Consider the following 22,254-nt stretch of genomic DNA (forward strand, 5'->3'; position numbering starts at 1 on the left):
TAAATATGCTATATGCTAAAAGCATAATAGTTATGCTAAACGTGGAGTAATTATGCCAAATTTAGCATATAATATGCTAACTTGGCAACACTGTATGCCACCGCGGACTTTTCTGTAGGCATGTTAAAGATATACAATTCCGTTGTACATTATTTTGACATATCTCATAAGGTTTAGCAAGCGTTAGCAATTTAAGCGCCCGAAAATATATTTTACGACATCGATTGCAAAACATTGTATTTTCTCTACTTCCTATAAATGTAATATGTATGTGTTATAAATATAAACCTTCCGGAAAAATTCTCTAAATGATAGTAAAAACCCAATCAAAATCCGTTGCGTAGTTTTGATGAATTTAGCGCGCAAACAGACAGACGCGGATAGCTACTTTATTTTATACTATTTAGAGATGAGTAAAACCCCAAATCGTAATATTTATCAATGCAGACAATATTAGCGATTCTCAAACGAAAATTTGAAACGGAAAAAGATTCAATTCCTAGATGTGACCGAATCTTTTTCTGTTTCAAATTTTCATTTTAGAGTCGCTAATGTTGTCTTCGATGATTACATATTACAATCTGAAATTTTACGCATTAAGTTATTCCAAAAATAAATAAAAATATTCATTGATTTCGCACATTAAAATAAAAATTTATATATTTATCCAAGGCACTATCTAGATTGCATTTATTATTTCGGGAAAAATCTTGGAATCATATAAAAGACAGCAGCTAATAAAAAATATGCGTTAAGAAAATGAAGATAATGTTGGTAGTTTTTAGTCGAAGTATTACAGTTAAATATCACCGAAGGGGATGGGGTCGAATTAGCTCAGTGGTAGAGCAAAGGCCCGACAGGGCTAAGGTCCTGGGTTCAATTCGCTAATATTGTCTTCAATTATTAAAACATCTATACTGCCAAACTCATCGTATTTAAGTTTAAAAAATAATCTGAAATTGGGATGGAATAAATCAATGTAATGACAATGACTTATACCTAGAGATGGCAAAATTTAGCATTAATTTTCAGATTTTTTAGCATTAACAATTGGAAATTTAGCGTTTTATAGCATTTTGAGGCATAATTTAGCGTTTTGTAGCAAAATAGAAAAAAATGTATTTCGTGAATGTTTTTAGCGCATATTTTAAGTATTTTTGGTAAAATATATGTTTAACCTTCATTTGCAAGTATTTCCATGTGAAAGATTATAAATAATTATTTTTAATATTAAATTAATAAGGAAAGAAACTGTAAGTACTGGTCGAACACAAACACAACAAATGCAGATTGCGATTAACATCAATAGGCGTAATTTATTTCGCACAAATTGTGTAATGTCAAAAAGCTATTTTAGCCTACAGTACAAAAATATTAAATATTTACACATAAAATAGTAACAAAATTATAAAAAATCGTAGGAAAGGCTTCCAAAAATTAAATAAAGTAGGCATAATACTTTTCCCTGCACATTCACATGAAACTACCTTCCTTATGCATTTTTCTTAATTATTCTTTAGTTGTACAGGACTAAATATTACTGTATCAGATTCTCCAATTTGTATGGTTCTTTGACTTACGCTATATTCTCGGAAAGCGTTTAAATTCAGCGTACAGTATAAATTAAAAATATTAAATATTTACACATAGAATAGTAACAAAATTGTAAAAAGAGGTAGGACAGGCTTCCAAAAATGAAATAAAGTAGGCATATTTGAAATACAGGTAAATACAAAAAACAATGGAAAAGGCACTTTACTGATTGAATGATAGCATTGCGCACGTTTCAATAGTGGGCTCCTTCATTCTCGTACGCCTGTCAGTCAATACTCGGGAAATCAATCAATTTTCGGGAAATTCGCGCCTATTTCGCTAAATAGAATAATTTAGCTGAAATACGGCCAAAATCACGTTTTTCGCGTTAATTCGCGAAATAGAAATCACTGGAAACACTTTCAAATGCCTTGAAACGCAAAGAAAACTTATAAATGCCCTATTTTCGAACCATAAATAATTTTTCGCGTTTTTAGTTAAAACGAAATTTTGCCATCTCTACTTATACCTAATTCTAGAATATTCCAACATTGGGTAAAAACTCACTGCAAAAGCTAATCAACATTTGCGTGTTTGTACTGTCGGGCTCCCCGTGATGTATTTGTTTGTATGTACTTACATATAAATATTAATAAATATAATAATAAACTGTTTATTCCGGTATGTGGGGAGGTTAGTGCAGTCCCACACATTCCATATAGAGATACAAAAAATATATGATCAAAACAAAAAGATAGAACAGAAAAAAAAACAGAATAAATTGAAAATAAAATAGAATAAAATGATAAAATTAATAGAATAATAGAAAGTTGAAGCCTTTAGGGAGCCGTGACTATATTAGGCGCTAGTATTTTTCTCCAGTGTGCGTCAATGCTGGAGGATGGAGTGAAGCGGGCTTCCATAGTGAGGATATTTCCAGAGCTTCTTATCCTTTCCCTCATTCCTGCCACCCTGGATCTAATAAGGATAGATAATAAGATCTAATAATACATGCTTGTATTTTTCCCTCATCCCGATTAGTTATCATTTGTATACATTAATAATACGAGTCAACCAAGTTTTATTGATTTACGAAAAAAAAACAAATTAGGAGATAAGTTGTTCATCTCGTAGACAGGAAGCGGACAAACGGATGTCTACGGACGCGTCGGCAATCGGCATCAACAAAGGCGTTAAACATCAAGTTCAATCTCAAATTAGATTGTAGTTGCATAATGATTGCATTCATCGGAAGAAAGCAAGAATGAAGAGGCTGTGTGCAGTAAAAAAAGGTTAATTAAGCAGATTAGGCAAAATGAACATTCTGCTAACGTACCCAGTATTTAACCCTAGACCTTCGTCGAATCGATTACGCCGAATGTAATGTCGTATTTTTTCACGCGTTGTCAGATTTTTTTTAAACTTTGTGCATCGAATTAACGGACCAACAGATTAATAGCGTGTTCATGAACGCGTGTCACCAAACCGACGAAAGTTCGTAATAATTCTAACAACGTTAATTTTGTTAACGTTATTTTTTAATCTTTAACGAATTTATGTTTGATTCATGTGACTTCTATTTTTTATATTTGGTAACAGTAATTATTATTTTCAAAATAGTTGACTTTTACCCGGCGTTGCTGGGGTTTATCCTTAGGAGATAGACATTATACCACCATTGACTTTTTTGTAGGCCTTTTTAAAATATACAATTGCGTACTACGTTATTTTGATGTATCTCATAAAGTTTAGCCAGCGTTAGCAATGTAAGCGCCCGAAAATATTTTTTTACGACTTGATTACAAAAAAACGTTGTTTCTCTACATTCTATAAATGTAATGTGCATGAATTACATATATAAACCTTCCGGAAAGAATTCTCTAAATGATAGTGTAAACCCAGAGGCGGATTTGCCCTTAGGCCTATGTAGGCCCGGTCCTAGGGCGGCCAGATATTAGGGGCGGCCAATCGTGACAAAAAAGACACAGATGATAACAAGAAATTTCTTCCTAAGAACCTAAATATTCTACGTACGAAATAGCGATATGCAAGAGCGTGTTCACACACAACACACAGCGCGCCCCCACGCCCCGCAGCCGCCCTCGCCACACCTATGATGGGTACTGAGAAAGGGGCGGCTACATGGTCTGGGGCCTAGGGCGGCCAAGACTGCAAATCCGCCTCTGTGTAAACCCTATCAAAATCCGTTTCTTAGTTTAGAAGAACTAAGCGCACAAACAGACAGACGCGGATAGCGGCTTTATTTTATACTATTTTTTCATATGAAGGGTACAGACTTTTCCCAGAATTTTATAAACAGTGATTTAAATTAACATATTTCAATAAACATGTGTTACTTTTTTGCAAATTCCTTAATTAAAAACCAAATAACATATTATATAAACAATCTTCGCAATAACTGGTCAGTTGTATGCTTGTCATTGTTTTTTAACGCGTAGCCGAATCGACGAAGGTTTGCGATACGTAAAATAAGGTTTGTATCCAGGGTTAAAATATTCAATTAAATTTAATTTGCAATGCTTGTAAATCACAATTGTTCATTGATAGAGCTTCGTTCGTATTTTATGAACTGCAAACCAGATTGCTAGAATAAATACTTCCACAACCCATACGCGATACATTTCTATATTTGGATGGAAAAAAAAACATAAAGAGGGGAACTATAATGGAAACGACTCCGCGACTTCAAGTATTTATAAATAAAACATGCGGGCCTTTTAGCTCCATTTGGAAATTAAATTATGTCATTTTGTGGAAAGGAACAAGTGACAGCGCATTGAGGAAACATTCCCCACAAAGGGTTAAGGTTAATTTTAGAAGAAAGCATTGTGGTTCAAAATTGATTGCGGTAGAAATAAATAAATAAACATGAAGTTTTTGTATACAAAAGGTACACATTATGAAGCTTGAAATATTAATAATTAATGATGTTTTCTTCTATTTTGATATAAATTAATCAATTTATTCATATTGGCATTACAATCGTACGTAGGTATTATTACACATGGTGTCCGGAAACGAATGGTACAAGCATGAAACTGTTGAATCTACATCACATTTGGAGTCGATTGTGAACACAAGTATATATATATTTTATTTTAGCTTTCGTTTTCGAGTAAATGGAGTCCGAAGCTGGACGTTTTAAGGTTAAACTTTTTAAACTTTAAACACAATCAATTACTATCGGCTGTTATTTGTATTTTAAATGCGTCGAAGCATAAACACGGATCCAAAAGTTTTTTTTATAACTCTTTAGTTGCCGAAAAAAAAAGAAAAAAGTTTAAAAATATAAAAATTGTCATGCTCGGATCGGAACAAAATAGTTTTTTTTGGGTTCTCTGTGTGATGTAGATTCACCAGTTTCCCGCTTGTATCACATTACCTACTAGTTTCCGAACACCGTGTACAGACTGTACATAATATTATCTTTTTTAGTCCAATAGAAAAAATCAATCTTCTGTATTTTGTGCGTTTGTGATATTGCTGTAAAAAACTGACGTTATCGAATTTAACCACAAACATTTCATTTTTTATTTATTAATAATTGAAATATCGATGTGAAATAAAAAAAATGATTAATATCTATAAAAAAATGTGGTTTTATATTTTTTATTTAACTTGCAAGGAGCTGATTACGAAAATGTTGAGAATTCCGGATAAAAACGGGCAGGTATCAAATCACCGACAAATTTGGGAAAAACCCGTGAAAAACGCTTTAAAATTAGAAAAAAAAACTTGACTGTCGGTTAATGTTCCGTGGGTGGGCGGTAAGTCGCTGGTCGCTAATCGGGAAATGGGTCGCCGTTGATAGACGGGATTATAAGAGATTAAATAGATTTATATTTCTTACTTAGCCCTTCAAATATCAGAAACCCAAATTCGTATGATGTTTAGGGACAAATTTGGTCTCCTGACATTTAAAGGGTAGATAAAACGAATGTAGAAAAAAACAAAGCGCCCTTGAAGCTATTCCATTGCCACGGTATAGTAGCGAGAAGCTTTTATAAATTAGTCCGATTATTATCAATTTTAGTGAGGAATAGATCAATCTTGGCTCGGTATCTCGGTATTACAAACAAATTCATATGTGATTCACGATAATTTTTCAAAATCCATGGGGGGGGGGTGGCTACGGAATTCCCTGTCGAAAAATTCCCCACATTTTTCCAATCGAAAATAAAAATTACCCCTGAAAAGTACCCATCAAAAATACCTTTCAAAAATACCTGGTAAAAGTACCTATTAAAAATATTTAGTCCCAGTATAAAATACTTGTGAGTATTTTGGAACCAGGTATTGGGGAGATTTGTCACAAGTAAAAAGTATCGCATGAAAACACCCGCTCCTTTTACTGGGTACGATAAATACGCCTCACCTTTAGCATATAGGGATGAACCTAAAATATATACTTTTTTTAAATATTAATGCAGAGAGGAAAAATGATCAATACACGGAGAAAAATGAATATTGCTAATTTATTAAGAATCTCTTCAAATTATCGGTAATTCGGTTAAAAACGGGATTGTAGGCCTTAACGAATTAATTAACAGGTTTCCTGATAAACTTTTGGTAAATTATGAATATATTATCACGATGTCGGAACACGTGTTGATGAAAATCCTAATAATTTTCGCATTTCATCATTATATATTATCAAGGCAAATAAACGCACGTGCATGAACACGTGATCCGATATAGCGCCCTTAAGGTGATTTTGCAGAAAAACGGCACTATACAAATCATCCAAAATTATTATTATTATTATTAGGAATTTACTAAAATTTTATTGGGAAACGGCCTGCAATCCCGTTTTTAACCGGATTACCAATAATTTGAAGAGATTCGCAATATTCATTTTTCTCCTGTAGATACATTTGTACATATTATACAAGAGTAATAATAGTCTAAAAATTTCGTAATTAAATAGTGAAATAAATTTGCTTTGCAAATGATCAGATTTTTGTAAAACAATTTAAATAAGGTGCTGAAATGCAACATTGTTTTGTGATTAGGTCAGAATAAGATTTCTTCTCAAATTTAGAATCACATCGGACAATTTTTAACTAAGCATTTTTACATATCCCATATCTAGTACAAAGTAAGTTCAAAATTCTTTAAAAAAATAATGAACATACAGCAACACATACAAGTTGATTAGGTTTTTTGGATTGCGTATATGGCATATAATAAAATACAGACAGTAAAATATTGAAAAAATATATAAGAAAAGAAGGATATCACAGCCTCCCCGGGGTGAGTTTTCACAAAAACGTTGCTTTTTTCCGACTTTATGTCCAGGTTAAATCTTCCCCAAAGGAAAAACTAAACCCTTCCACACACTTTTCCACAAATGATCATCTAGTCAATCCATATTATGCAAGTGCATTATATAAGCATAATAAATAGAAAAACAACACGTCAAATCACCAGAGATCAAATGGAAAAATAATTCAGACTCCAGATATTTTCATATCAGAGGGTTCGGCTCGGTAGAACTTCTAATTGGACCTATAAATCCTACTGATCCCGCAATACAAATATTTACAAAATCTTTCCTAATCCTACATGTATTTAAAATGACTGATTTTTTATTATTATTATTATTATTAACTATATAAAAATTATGCGACAAATAAAATGAAGAGAAAAATTATAGGTAATCAAATTTAAATAACTCTTTAAACCAGAAAGGTAATTACGATTGACGCTCAAACAAACACTTAGGACAGGTTGTTTCGGAGTATTTTAACAATTCATCAAATTTCAACGTTCATTTTCAAGTTCTGTGAAAGATTTTTTCAAGTTCTGTTTTTATTTCAGTTTTGTCAAGCAACTAGCCTATAATGATATAATAACAGAACTTGAATTGGACTTTCACAGATCCCAGAAATGAATGTTGAAATTTGATGAATTGTTCAAATACTCCGAAACAACCTGTCCTTAAAATTTTAAAAAAGTACACTTGTCATTTTTTACGTCAGCTGTGAACTGAGAAAATACGTAAATTCAGTTATGTATTTTTTTAAATATATCATGGGATTTTGGTTTGAAATTATGATTGCTGACAAATATTATAGATGCTTTAAATAAGTACTGCGAGTAGAACGAAATTATAGAGCATATTTTTGATATGAAGGTTTTTAGAAGGTTTTTCAGAAGCCCAGAAAAAAAATCAGGCCTCTGAAAACTGCTTAAAAGTGCAAAATCTCCTACTTACGAACCCATTTTGGGATTCGGTTAATAGTATAATCTGGCAAATTAAATTATTTAAAAAATAAACATTTCAATATTTATGCCTGAATTAAACAAAAATAAATATACCTATTGGTGACGTTTTTAACCGTAGAAGCCTAATTTATTTTAGAGGTACATAAAGCCTTAACATAAGTCTCAGAAGCGTACATATATAAATGACAGCCTGTAGGCCAAAATATACATACCTGTGCCCTATTTTTCGATGGAAAGTGAAGGTTGGTATATAAACTAATAATAAAAAACAGTTTTATCAATGAAAACTACCATCACAGGTATTTATTACAACGAAACAAAACATAATGCTCATATTCAAACAAAAAAATCAGCATCTTAAAAATCAACTCAAACATATGTTTTTTTTAAAATAATCTAATATTTTTTTAACACTAATTACTTATTCTAATTGCAAACATTAAAAGTAATCACACTTTAAAATACTAGCTATAATTTTAGAGGAATCTACACAGCCATCAACTTTGTGCTCAGAACATACTGACTTTTTGCACTTACAGCACACTAATTTTGACATTCTCTTTTTTTGTAGTAGCAAAAAGCGCAGTATTTACGTTTTTTGGGCTCTGGTTCTCCTGTCTGAAGTTTATTACCTGTATCAGTAGGTGTTTCGAGAATTTGGCTTATATTTTTATATTATCTCGTAAAGATCATTTCGAAGTCGGAGCTTCAAGTCTCATCTCCATCCAAGGCTTGACCGAATCAGTGCTGAGTTGCTTTGAATTCTCTTCTGTTTGAGGGTTTATTTGATCATGTTGTGGCCATAGATTACAGCAGAATTGACAAAACCCATGTTCAAGATGCCATAGAATACAGCCATTGACCATTTATTAATTTTGCGGCTGCACAACATTAAGGAGCACATTTGATCAAATGAATCTACTCCTCCTTTTGTTTGGTTGTAGAAATGAATCACGTCTGGTTTGCCACTTGAATTATTAATTATTGCATTTTCATCACAAGAGGATAAAAGTAAACCATCTTTGCAGGTTTTGGCTTGTACGATAGAAGTGCCAGAGGGCCATCAAAATAAAACGTATAACTGCCAACAGGTCGAGATCTAGAGTTCTTCAATTGTTCAGGGATTTCCCGCTTATTTGATCGAATAGTGCCCACTAGAGTTAATTTGTAATTTGAGCTGGTCCTCGAGAGATGCGGACTATATTCATAGCTGAAGTTCTTTGAGATGATTGACCCTTATTGGTTGACGAAACATGTCCATTCTTACCGCGAAAAGTATTTCCAGGAACACAATGAATTTGCAATTAGTTAGCAGATCGCAAAGCATGAGCAGGATCAGATGCAGGGTCAGCTTCTGCAACTTTTAGTCGGCTTCTTCAGTGGGAGCAGATTCTTGCAAAGGGAAAGAATCTTCGGTTACGTAGTTTTTATCATGTTCACTTTGAACGACGTTCACAAACTGGTTGTCCTCGCCTTCAGAAGCTTATTCTTCCAGAGAAATATTATCTTCTTTGTCTAAGATTTTCAAAATGTAGTCACTGTTCAATATATGAGACCGTGACATATTGGTATCTGAAACAAAGTCAAAATATATATAAAATGTACGAAAAATTAACAAAAGTAAAAATACATAATCTTAGTTAAAAGTTACACAAAGCCTAAACACATGTCTCGCAGGCGTACTATACCTCAAAAAGTCAAAAATGGCGGGACTTACCTTAGTGACACAGGTACCATCGGCAAGCTCCCGTCGACCACTGGGTTCGCTAAAGAGCGTGAGGTGCTAACTTCAACCGTTAGAAAAAGAAAGATAATTTTAGATAGCGTGTTAAAGGACCGGCCCGTTTGTCCAACATAAACAGCGTTGCATAAACGGGCCGGTCCTTTAACACTAGGTTTAAAGAACATATAAGATCTTTTAAAAATAATAATAAAATACAATCTCAATTTGCCAAACATCTCCTAGATGAAAATCACTCACTTAATGATAATAATAAACCAACTCCGTTACACGTACAAAATAAAGGCCGTAAACTGAATCTTTTAGAGCAGTTAGAAATTAACAAAAACTCTAATAATCCGAAAGCTATTCTAATTAATGAACAAACAAATATAATTCGTTCACCCCTACTAGATATCTTCAAACCTAATGCAAATATGAGTGCACTATGAAGTACTTAATTATGCTATTAAAATAACCCTATGAGTCATCGTTTGGGAATAACTAACATAAAGATATTCAGTCAAATTTAAACATTACACTAATTAGGGAAACTTTGCTGGGGTAATAACCATTAATAATTTTCAATATTTTACTTAGAAATCAATTAAGAAATCAGTAAATGAAATTAAAATACCTACCTAGAAATAATATAAATGTATCGTCTGTAAGTGGGCTACCCACAGTTTGATAATGCCTTCAGAGGGCGAAACAGCTGTCACGCGTAATAATAATTACACAGCAGAACTTGTTTAAAAATAAACTGTTTTTATAAACCCAATAATAATATTATTGTTTATATTAAAAAAATAAAAAAATAAAATGGAGTTCTACAAATTAAACTTAATAACAATAAATAAAGGGTTAAATAGTTTTTTAAAGTTAATGTTCTTTATACAAATAGAACGGCGTCATTGCGCCTCACAATTTTTACATGATTTGGGTGTTTAAAATGTTACCTGGCTATTATAGACTTTGGCCTTGTATTTCTTGGTAGAGAAAAAAATGTTTTCCATGTCGTTTTTAATGTTTTTTCATTGATCTCTTTAAGCCAGATTTTTATTCTTGATTTGTAATCATTAGACTTTTCTATTCGTTTTTCATCTGGGGAAAGGATGTTGTGGAGTTTTTTCGCAAAATAAATGTAGTTTCTTTGTCCGAATGTGGTTTTATAACTTGGACTATTTTTCATGTGATTGTGATTTGATCTGGTGTGATGAATACGCGGTTATAGTAAAGGATTCTGTATTTTTTAATAAATGGTATATTTTTAGCACATATTTGTTAGACATTAGTCCCAGTACCTCAATTATCTCGGAGCCAAGTGAAATTTTTTACATGGTATACCCAATTGAGACCATTGTGTTGTGGGAGAAGGAAGTGGAATTTGAATTATTACATTCAGGCAAATTTTTTTTAGGTCGGAGGGCAAACCAATAAATGCTAAGTATATATTATATGGAAAGTCAGCATCCCGATGATATTAGGACGAAAATCTTTCACTATTTTCTTTTAAAAGCCTTTAAAACATATCAGCTTAACCAGCTAATAGCCGAGTGGACAAATGCGTCGGATTCCCATCCAGGCGTCGCGAGTTCAATCTAATACTAGCTAAGTCCTCCATCATTGCACAAGCAACATTTTCCACTTAAATGTGAAAAAAAAATTTCCTGTGCCCCACCCGAGTTTGGGCTCTATGGAAAATTTGATTTATTAATTTCCGAGTCCACATTTAATGTCATAATAATGCAATTTCATGGTACTCCTATGTATTTATAGGAAAGCTCTATACAGGGTGTATCGGCACGTACCCGACAAACTTTAACCAGCTATTCCTCAGCATATTTGGAGTAAAAAATGCTATAGGCACTTTGCTGTCCGGTAACATTTTTTTTTAAAAAAAAAAAAATCCACACTCCGTCACTGTCATTGCCATTGTTTCTCGTGTTGAACAGCTGTTATTAGCAAGTGTGTCAAAAAGCGTCCTCGCTCTTTCATACACACTAAATGATAAGAGTTAAAAATGAGACGAATGGCGCCATGCCATTTCATTGTGATTGCAAAAGCGCGCCAATGTAGGTACGTACGTACATTATTCAAAGAAAATCGAATAAAATATTGCCAGATGGGTTTTCAAACTTTGACAAAGGATAAAGCATTGTTGGCATGTGGTGAAATATGATTTTTTTATTAAAAAAAATGTTACCGGACAGCAAAGTGCCCATAAATAGCTGGTTAAAGTTTGTCGGGTACGTACCGATACACCCTGTATAACTTATTTTTATTGTAAAGAATGCTTATTTAGCTGGAAAACATAATTAAACCATAGAGCTATATAAATAGAATCTATATTCCTTGCACTGGCCTGGAGCACTTGGGTTACCAGCTTACTTCAAGTGCTCCTTGAGTTTTTTTTAATGAAAAAAGCCAATTTACATGACTACTTATTATGCTAAAACCATGTTTACCGATGAAAGCTTTTCCAGAATGATTTGTGCAGTACCTTAGCGTACATGTAGCCATTGTGCAGTGATCGCTGCAGACCCATACCCGGCAGCGCTTGGAACCAACAGCTCATGTTATCTCTAAAGTCAATTGGCTCAAAATTGTTGCCCATGTTTCGAACACTGACGTTTACTCTATATATACATGAATAAAACTCAAGAATATTTTCATATTTCTTCAATATATAGTATATATATATTTTTTTTTTTAAATTCTAGGGATGACTAACGACAAAAGATATATACGATTTTATATAAATATATAAACACAGTATCTGTTAACACGGTACAATTTATATCATCTTGCTTCAAAAAACTAAGTAAGTTATTACGAAAACAGTGTCAGACGGCGTACGGCAGGCCGCTCGGCATTTTAACTGGCACGCTAAGGGTTAAAGAAAAATAATGACTTACTTCATTGGCGTGTGCTATCTTCAGTTGTTCAATAGTCTGCTGCATCTCGGCCTGGACCTTGTCCCGTATGGCTATGAACTCCAAGGGCCAGTTGGACAAGCCAGCGTTGAGATCGGTCAGCAGCGCCTTTGGGAATAAAAGTAAATAAATAATAGATGACAAGATGTATGAATGTGAATGAAGCAAGGAGTGTGTGCCGAGACGGAGCTGTGTGGCATTCTTTCCTATCTGCCTACCACTTCGGTGAAACAGGTGATGGTTAGTTAGTTAAAATAACATTAATTAACTACCTCAGTGGAAGAATGGTAAGTGCATTAATTCTGATGGGTATTCTGGGCGGACGCGGTCTCAAAACCCAGAGGCAAATAAATAGCGTAAATTGAACTTTTATTCAATAAATAAATTTATTTCGATTAATAATACGAAAATATTTTAAATGCAGATATTCAATGACTAGATCTGAAAGGGAAAAACATGGCAACCATCGTCATCGCATTTCTCGTACCCCTCCTTGTATTGCCAGCCACAGTACAGGGGCTCGAAAAGACACTAGATTCGAGAAGAAAGACCCTTGGGAACATTTTTTTTTTTTAAACATATCTCTTAAGGCGATGCCATACGTAGTAATGCAAAATCACGTGTTTTTGGTTTGAAAATTTGGTTGCCTAGAAATGTTTCAGATGCTTTAATTAAATACTGCGAGTAGAATACATCTTGGTCTTTGAAATAATTGAGTATTTTTTAGATAAGTCTTTTTATAAGCCGAGAAAAAAATAATGTATAAGGCCTATGAAAACTGCTTTAAAGTTCAAAATCTCCTACTTACGAACCCATTTTCGGTTATGATTTTATTGTATAGTGTGGAAAATGAAGTTATTTATAAAATGATCGAAAAAAAATTTAATATTTATATAATGAACATCCACAAAATAAAATAAAATGCACTTTTTAGCCATGTTTTTTTCTTGCATAAATCAAAACAGGCGGATGGTGTTAAGCGGGAATTTAAACCTTATCACCATCTACGTAAGGGTTATTATTGATAGCGGCTCAATTCAAAATATTACACGACGTAGTGCATCGCCTTAAAAATTAAAATTCGTTAGTCAGCGCAAATAAATAAAAATCTTTGTTCATATGAAGCAGATACTTTATGATATATTATAGATTATATTAGTATGTACATATTATATAGCCCTGACGAAGCTATAGTTGTAGCGAAACCCGTTTGGCATTAAGTATAAAAAATAAAAGTGGTGTTTACTAAGTCATCGTTTTATTTTAAATTTTAAAAATAAAAATCTATTTACATATAATTTGGCAATAAATATAAAAATAAAAGTGATTTAAACAGTAGTTTTATTTAAAAATTAAAAATATAGTTGTTTTGTTACCTTTTCTAACTCAAGATCAGCATCTCGATGTTCAAAATGCAGCAAATCTCCATGATCCGTATTCTCCAGGGTCTGCAGATGTGCCTTGAGGTCGGCTATTTGATTCTTGTAGTTTTCTTCCATTTCGGCAAAGTGAAGTTCGTGCGACGTGGTTATGTCAATCATATCAATCTCGTGGTGAGAATTCAGAACTTTCATCTGCGTTTGGTGCTCTTTCTTCATGCTGAAAATTTTCTTTTGAAGGATGGTAACCTGAAAAAATAAAACACATAACTAACTAACTAACCATCACGCAGGGGTAGGCAGGGAGGACGGACCGCCAAACAACTCGGTCTTGCACACACTTCTTGCCTCATTCACATTCATACATACTCTTCTATTATTCTGACTCTTGACATGGCCCGACTCGAGTATCTGATTCACTTGATCGTGCCACATCTTCCTTGGGCGTCCCCGACTTCTGCTACCATTCGCATTTGCATCATATATCCTCCTTATAATCCCTTCTTCGCTCATTCGCTCTACATGACCAAACCATCTAAGCATCCCTTAGTCTTAATCTTACTATTACGCTTACATCAGACTACATATATACATAATACATGGTTTTACCACACAGGGATCTCATTTCAACGGCATAAAACCCAAAAGCATAAAACACATTATTTGAATGAATATAAATTTAACATGAGAATTTTAATGGAAATGCTGTTTCTTGGCTGGTGTTAAGCGGGAATTTAAACCTTATTGCCATCAACATAAGGAGTATTATTGTTAGACGCCCGATTCCAAATGTTACATGATGTGGTGCATCGCCATAAGTGGGCCTCCAGACAGGAGACCTTGGGAAAATAATTTACTCAGAGCCTGCGTCATATTTGGGGATGGTTCAAATGTAACAGGGCCCACAATACAAACATTTTACCTAATTAAATGCTTACTTCCTGGTTTTAGGTTTTTAGTAACTTTTTAACCTGGCAGAAATAGCAAATCGAAGTAGAAAGGAAAGTAAATTCAATTAGCTGTAAAGGTGTACTTATTTAGGAAACATCAGAAAAAATAAATAAAATGTTTGATTGTATCGATAAAGTGTGAAATTGTGTAACCCAACATTTGATTGGAAGCTGAGGTCGGAATTATCACAGTGTTTAATTAGTTACCTCATCAAGGCCCAAGCAGAACTCGGCACTATGACTTCTTTTCATTCTGTTATTGGGCGTTTCAAAGCCCTTGTCTCCAGCCCCGTGCAGGGGGCTACCAAAGGGCAGGGCTTCAGGGCAGTTGTCCAGAGAGTCTGTAGAGGAATCTGACAATTTTTTACTGTGCTGGCTGAAGACATCTTCCGAGTAACTGAGGAAAAAAAACAATCTGATCAGTAAAACCAATTCAAATCACAATTTTTATCACATCTCATTTTGTTTCCCTTGTTCCTATTCGGGTGGGGGAGCCAGCACTTCGACGAGACATCTGTACTTCTCTACTCAGTGACCTCCGTCCATTGCAGGCCCGAATCCTTGCAGAGCCTCTGGAGTTGCTTTCCAAAGGTTGTTTTTAAAATACTTAATAAGAAAATCATTTTATATACATGCTTATATATTTATGCTTACTTTTTTTCCATCTTGGCACATCTTTCTTCAAAGTAGGTCCTCAGCTTTTCAACTTCTTTTTGGTGTTTCTGTTCAATTTCTTTAATAAACTCAATCAACTTATGATTTTCTGGTTTCATGTGGGAGAGTATTTCATTCAGGGATATTTTTATTTCTAGGTCACTTTCTTTCTTATTGAGATGATTATTTACTTTGGAGATATTTTTTTCAAAGTCACTCAAGATTTCTTTTTCCAATAAAGCATAAATATGGTTTTTGAGGTTTTCTGAATCGACCTTATCCAAAGAACTAAGGTTAAACGAATTTTCTAAATTAATGAGACTAATACCGTTGGTATTAATAGAAGAATCGCATATATCTTCTGCTTTGGGATCTAATATTTGTGCGGTTTCTGCTAGTGCAATGTCTTCTTTCTGTTGATATCCTTCAGAATGTACAAAGTAATCTGAAGCATCTTCTTTGATTAAGTTCTCGTGTTTCACAAAGTCCGACAGTTGTCCTTTGACTTCCACTCCTGACGAGGAAACATCGCTCAGCAGCTGCTGTAATTGAGATATTTCCAAAACTAAATGATTATTTTGAAGTTGGAGACTTTCTCGTTGCTCGGCAGACTCTTGGGCAGATAACTTCATTTCCTCGATCTTTTGTAAAAGGAATTTTTGAATATCCGGAATCTAGAAGAAAATGATTATTAATCCAATACACGTCAACTAATCAATACGAATGTAAAAGCCCATTTAGAGATGCATTAATAAGAGGCACTACTTAGTAAATAACGGAAGGAGTTTTACCTTATGTTGAAAGTCTTCATGAAATGTTTTATAATCGGTAGTAATAGTACTCATAGAAAACTCTCCTTCGATGTTAGGTTTATTGTGTCCATCGTCAAGGTCTGGAATATCTTTAGACTGGTTGATAATCATTTCTTCAATATCAAAATCTTGTTCATAGCCTCCATTCCCGGATTTAGAATCCTCATTATCAAGTAGAACGTCTTCATCTTCATTTATTTGAGGATATTTTTCATCTTTCAGTTGGGACTGCAAAATTTCATCACCTTCTTTGTCATCATTCTGTAAATTCTGATTGTCTACAATCATTCGTCTTGGTATAGAATTTAAACCTATTAAATTATTGAGATTAAGCGGAGTTAAAAAACAATCTTGATTAGAAAAGAAGATATTGCCAGAATAGGGAAAATTCCGATTGGCAGTCGCTTGTCCTCGAATATCTAACTTGATAATTTCTTCAGATGCTGATGATGAAGAAGAGTTACTATTTACAGGAGTCAGCTTGCTTTCCTGAAGCTCTGCATTCAGCTGCAAGGGGGGATCAATAGCCGATTCTTCCAGATACAATTGAGATATTCCTACACTTGGAAATTCACATATAATTTCGCCATCTATGGGAATTGAGCAATTTGCACTATCCACATTGGCTTCATGTTTATTCAGATCTATATCCAATGATTTTGATGAGTCTAACAAGTCAAGATGTGTATGTATGGAACTGGCGTTGCTCACATTGTCTTCAATGTCATGCGATATTGAAGAAAACTTATCAACATAACTGACTTTATTGGTTTGTTGAACGTCACTTGTTGGCTCTAATGATTCTTCCGATTGAATGTTAATATAATTTTGAGTACTACCGACAGGGCTTCCAGCTGTTCCCGAGTGATTATCTTTCTCCAAATGCACAGAGTTTTCACTAGTCTGTTCCTTTTCAGTCTCTGAAGATGATAGTGAAAAACTATTCAAATTTAAACTAGGAATGGTAAGATGTGATGAATTTGTGAGAATTTCTTCTGCTGCACTATTATTTTCATAATTAATATTCTCATTGTCAGTATTATTAGTGTGTGAATTGGTTTCAGATTTATTTTTCATTCTGAGGGTCTCTACCTGGGAGTTCTTGGGTGCAACGATTTGTTTATCAAGGATATTTTCATCACTAATGGTAGATTTATCATAAACTATACTTTCTGTCTGAATAACTGACGATGCACCACTTTCGTCATCTTTGTTACTAAGTAGGGGGCTTTTTTCAACATTTTGTACACTTTCGTCACAAGCTTTCGACAAGAACTTCAGCTGCAAACAAAGAAATAAAATCATTCATCAATAGTATTCAGAGGGTCGAAGCAACACAATAAAAATAAACAAAAAAAACACTTACAAAATCCATAAGAACTCTACAATAAATCGTGCAAAGTAGATGCGCACCTTTAAATAGGAAACAATATGAACTACTAGCAACTAAAAATAACTTATAAAGTGCAGATTGAAGTATGTATTGAATAACACGCAAAAAGGTCACGTACTGCTGACCAAGTGCATCCTTACCTGACCTTCTCCTGATTTTTGAGCAGGATTATTGCCACTTTCCATGGTTAAATCTTATTTTATTTGAAATTTTAAGTTCTGACATTTGCCTACATTATTTATTTTATTTAACTCTCGAACTGTCATCGATTTCAAAACAGGACGCCATTTTCAAACAAAACCAAAGATACAAATACACAAGATACAACAATTCCATAGAAAACAGTTATTAGGTACTTAAAGACGAAATAATCAATATAATAAATTCTATACGTTTGCCATACTAGCACAAAGCTGACAAACCATAGATTCATTTTAGATGATTATTATTCCATAATATTATATTATATTATTTGATAAACGTCAAACCTATAGTTGTTGGGAGTGGTTTTGTTATTTAATTGTGTTTTACCCAGCATTATAGGTAATTATTGCTGCATTAAGATGACAGAAAATATAAATAAACGTCCTTCTAAAAGTATTCTCAAATCGTCAACTAGTATTGAACGCCAAGAACAACATCCTTCGTCTTCGAAAAAACCCAAAGAACAAAGATTCGATGAAATGAATATAATAGCTACACTTCATCCACCTGATAAGGATTATGGCCATATGAAAATTGAAGAACCGAAGACACCTTATTCTGAATATTCAGATCCCGATTTAAATCCAACGAGAGATGAAATAGATGCCAACATCCTCGCGGCTAAACTTGCTGCAGGAATGAACAATCCGCGGCCGGATTATTCCTCTAGTTCAGAAGAAGACGATAATGAAACACCGGAAGAGCGGCGAATTCGTGTAGAATTTCAGGATAAACGTAAGAAACACTATAACGAGTTCCAGGCTATTAAATTAGCCAGAAAATTGATGGAAGATGAAGATGATGACGGTTCCTGTGAAAATACAATGGAGACTTCAGACGCTAATGCTTGTCAAAGTGCTTCTAAAGGTTCAACCAGCCCTGAGGCGAAACAGGTGAACTCCCAACAGATAGACCCATGACCAACCCATTTTCCGCCATACTTTTGTTTTAGTTTCAGATTTATTTATAAAATTTTCTTTGTAAATATGACATATATACGCAGTAATTACTTTTATTTGAATGTGTTTTCCTGAATAAATTGTTTTAAAAAATGTTGAATCAGTTTTTGAGCTTGTTAAAATATTTCCTGATGATTAAAAGTATAGAATAAAGAAGAAAACTAGAAGCCCTTCTATGCAAATTTGAATGGAAACAAATGTGCCACTGACTCAGTACCTTTTGGTTCTAGACCATTTAGCGTGTGGTATGTCTCTCTTACACTTGCCTGACATTGTATATCGCCATCCCGTTTGAATTTCGTAATCATAGTGAAACACAGCATTGTATGGAAATATATGCCCAAATTGGGCTTTTATTTGGATAACGAAACACGCCCAAACAACACTTCTTGTGTCATTCTTTATTCTATGGTTAAAAGTAATTCAACCATATGCTGCTATGTACATATAATCCGCGCATCCAGCGCTATACGATTAAATGTGTTTTAACAGAAAATGTATTGCCCGTCAAAAAGTGTCACCCACAACACTAATCTATGTGTTTCAGGAATGTAATGAAAAGGTTAACAGTTATAAAAAATCTTTTCAAAATTAAATAGACTGTATCAATGCATGTTGTGTTCCATAAGTATAATCAAATGAGTTATTTTGGCTACCTTATCTCGGTGATGATAAATATGTTTTATCTGTTGTGCACATCTTTTTTTACCTGTAATAACTATCTTAATCTTAATACGTTTACAACCGGCTATGTGTTTTACCGAATAGGTTGAACTTATGATCTTTGAGTTAATTTACTTAATAGCTGATGTGTTCCCAGCGTTGCTAGGAGACTTACAAATGGTTTGGTGTAAAATTGTGAAGACGTGAATTCTAGAGTACCTGACAACTGGGAGCATTTTTAGGATGGAAATGATATAATTTTATTTTAATAAGTATTTGTTTCATTTGATCGTGCCATGTCTTCCTCAGGCATCCTCGACCTCTTCAACCATTGACTTCCAAGACACACATTCTCCTTACACCTCTTTCTTCTTTCGTCGCTTCCGTCTCATTTTACCACAAATAATTTGATTCATGTCTTCCTCGGGCATCTCCGACTTTTTCTACTATTCACTTCATGTAGTATCATGAAATGCACATTGTTACTGTTAAAATCTACATTATGTCGACTTCAAGTCGACTCCGTATCTCATTCCAGTGCAGAGATAATGCGTTAAGTCTTTCTTAAGCGTTCCCAACTTCTTCTACCATTGAAACTACTCTCTAAACACTGCTGGCACTAATAAGAACAAACTTTGAATTTTTCAGCAAAATCGTATGAATGGTATAGGAACGTACATAAGACAGCCAAAGAAACAGTCATTTTTATAAAGGGTGTCCATTGCTAACTTCGAGGGGTGATTCTACATGATTTTAGAAGTAAAAAAGTTGAACAACTTTCTTCGAAAATTTCAATGTTTTAATGTAGTTTTTAGGTTATAAAGTTAAGTTGTTTGTATGGGAAAATAAATATTGGAATTTCGATTTAAGTTATTTACACATTTTACTTCTACCATCGTGTCGAATCACCTCTCGAAGTTTTCGAACTTTACCGTTGTATATATACAGGGTGTATCGGCAAGTACCCGACAAACTTTAACCAGCTATTCCTCAGCACATTTGGAGTAAAAAATGTTATTGGCGCTTTGCTGTCCGGTAACATTTTTTTTCCATTAAAAACAAAAAATAAATAAAAAAATCCACACTCCGTCACTGTCATTTGCATTGTATCTCGTGTTCAGCAGCTGTTATTAGCAAGTGTGTCAAAAAGTGTCCTCGCTCTTTCGTACACACTAAATAATAATAGTTAAAAATGAGACGAATGGTGCCATGCCATTTCGTTGTGATTGTAAAAGCGCGCCAACGTAGGTACGTAGGTACATTATTCAACGAAACTCGAACAAAATATTGCTAGATGTGTTTTCAAACTTTGACAAAGGATAAAACATTGGTGACATGTGGTGAAAATATGAATAATAAATTTTTTATTAAAAAAAAATGTTACTGGACAGCAAAGTGCCCATAACATTTTTACTCCAAATGTGCTAAGGAATAGCTGGTTAAAGTTTGTTGGGTACGTGCCGATACACCCTGTATAGATAAATTGTCACTATAACGCATTCCCATCAAACTCCATAATTTTTTCGTTGATATTCTTGTGTTTATGACACATTATGTAATATGATTAGCACATTTATCTTCTTATGCTATGTATACATACGCGAGCCGAACTGAACCTCAACTTATATGAAAGGAACGTAGCAAGCGCAAATGACGCGAAACACCGCTTGCAGTTACTTCGTTCCTTTTACGTAATTCATGGCTCGGTTCGGATTTAAGTTCGCAAATGTGTACGTACCATTAAACAATATGAAATTGAACACTTGCGTAATAACATAATATTTGTCCCATCTATAAATGTTTACTGAGTGTGCTCTTAGGTTGAAGAAGTACTAAGTATATCATTTTCATTACTTAATTTTTGCCACACTTCTCACCAAAGCTGTATAATATTTATTTTTTTGTCTACAAATATATTTTAATTTTTCTAAACTGCCATCTGTTGAGGGCTGTAATAAATTATTTTAACTGATTCAAACATTCACAGCATGAAATTTATTATTATTTGAAAAGCATGGTACCTACACTTGGTTATCCTGAGATTTTTCATAAGTAAATACATAAAAATTAATGGGTTATATATTTTGTGATTCATATTTATAACTGAAAAAAGAATTTGAGTAAAAAATATTTAACCTTTTTTAAATATATTCACGTTTATCAAAAAACACCGATATACTTATATATTTTTACTCTCAGAATAATAAATCATTCTTGAAAAATGATTTAAAAGCTTTACGTTGCATGATTGGCCGAACGAAATCTGATGTCAAATGTACTACTCCGTGCTAAGTTTGTACAGCGTAATAATTAAACATCTCCTTCTGTTACATGCGTACTTTGATAATGAGAGGGAGAGGTCGCTTTACAGTTTTGAATTGTGTAGTTAGGTATGTTTATCTGAGTTTTTGAGACGATTTGTGTTTGTCTTTTAAGTTTTATCAATTGTTTTAACTTACATCGTAGCATCTCATTTTTGAAAGTTTTGTTAAATTCATAGCGGTAAAATATAAGCTATTCCATAATATAATGCAACTCAAACAACTAGCGCTACCGCGACAAAAATCACCTACATGCCAATTAAGGTTTTTGTAAAAATGAGTAAGAAGGAACTCATTTCAAATTTACGTAAAATCAATGACAATAACCCTGCTGCCGAGAATGCACCGTACTGCCGCATCGTGACCTACATAGGTGCATCGATGATACCGCGTAGATTTTAGTGTACGGGCTTTGTTTGGAGATGTTTTGGCGAGCATCGTCAACAATTAATTGAAATTTTGATGTTAAAAAAAATATATA

At 33.7% G+C, this 22,254-nt stretch overlaps 2 protein-coding genes across 4 annotated transcripts in view; one reads left to right on the forward strand and one right to left on the reverse strand.

The window, feature by feature from the left end:
• The window catches only part of Plp (Pericentrin-like protein), a 73,835-nt gene extending 55,930 nt beyond the window's left edge, over positions 1-17,905 (reverse strand). For all 3 annotated transcript variants that reach the window (XM_089633614.1, XM_089633623.1, XM_089633606.1), the window contains exons 1-6: positions 17,767-17,905; positions 16,213-17,514; positions 15,422-16,095; positions 14,975-15,164; positions 13,815-14,066; positions 12,421-12,546 (exon numbers count right to left, since the gene is read on the reverse strand). In XM_089633614.1, coding sequence (XP_089489740.1) covers positions 12,421-12,546; positions 13,815-14,066; positions 14,975-15,164; positions 15,422-16,095; positions 16,213-17,514; positions 17,767-17,811 — 2,589 coding nt within the window. In that variant the 5' untranslated portion in view covers positions 17,812-17,905. The remainder of the gene's footprint in view (positions 1-12,420; positions 12,547-13,814; positions 14,067-14,974; positions 15,165-15,421; positions 16,096-16,212; positions 17,515-17,766) is intronic.
• Positions 17,906-17,992: 87 nt separating this feature from the next.
• LOC149426849 (protein phosphatase inhibitor 2-like) lies at positions 17,993-18,889 on the forward strand. The gene has a single exon (XM_089638840.1). The coding sequence runs from the start codon at positions 18,190-18,192 to the stop codon at positions 18,748-18,750; it is 561 nt and encodes a 186-aa protein (XP_089494966.1). The 5' UTR covers positions 17,993-18,189; the 3' UTR covers positions 18,751-18,889.
• The last annotated feature ends 3,365 nt before the right edge of the window (positions 18,890-22,254 follow it).

Source organism: Hesperophylax consimilis, chromosome 1 (assembly GCF_061612785.1).
Source record: "Hesperophylax consimilis isolate HC1 chromosome 1, BYU_Hcon_1.0, whole genome shotgun sequence".
Taxonomy (NCBI): Eukaryota; Metazoa; Arthropoda; class Insecta; order Trichoptera; family Limnephilidae; genus Hesperophylax; species Hesperophylax consimilis.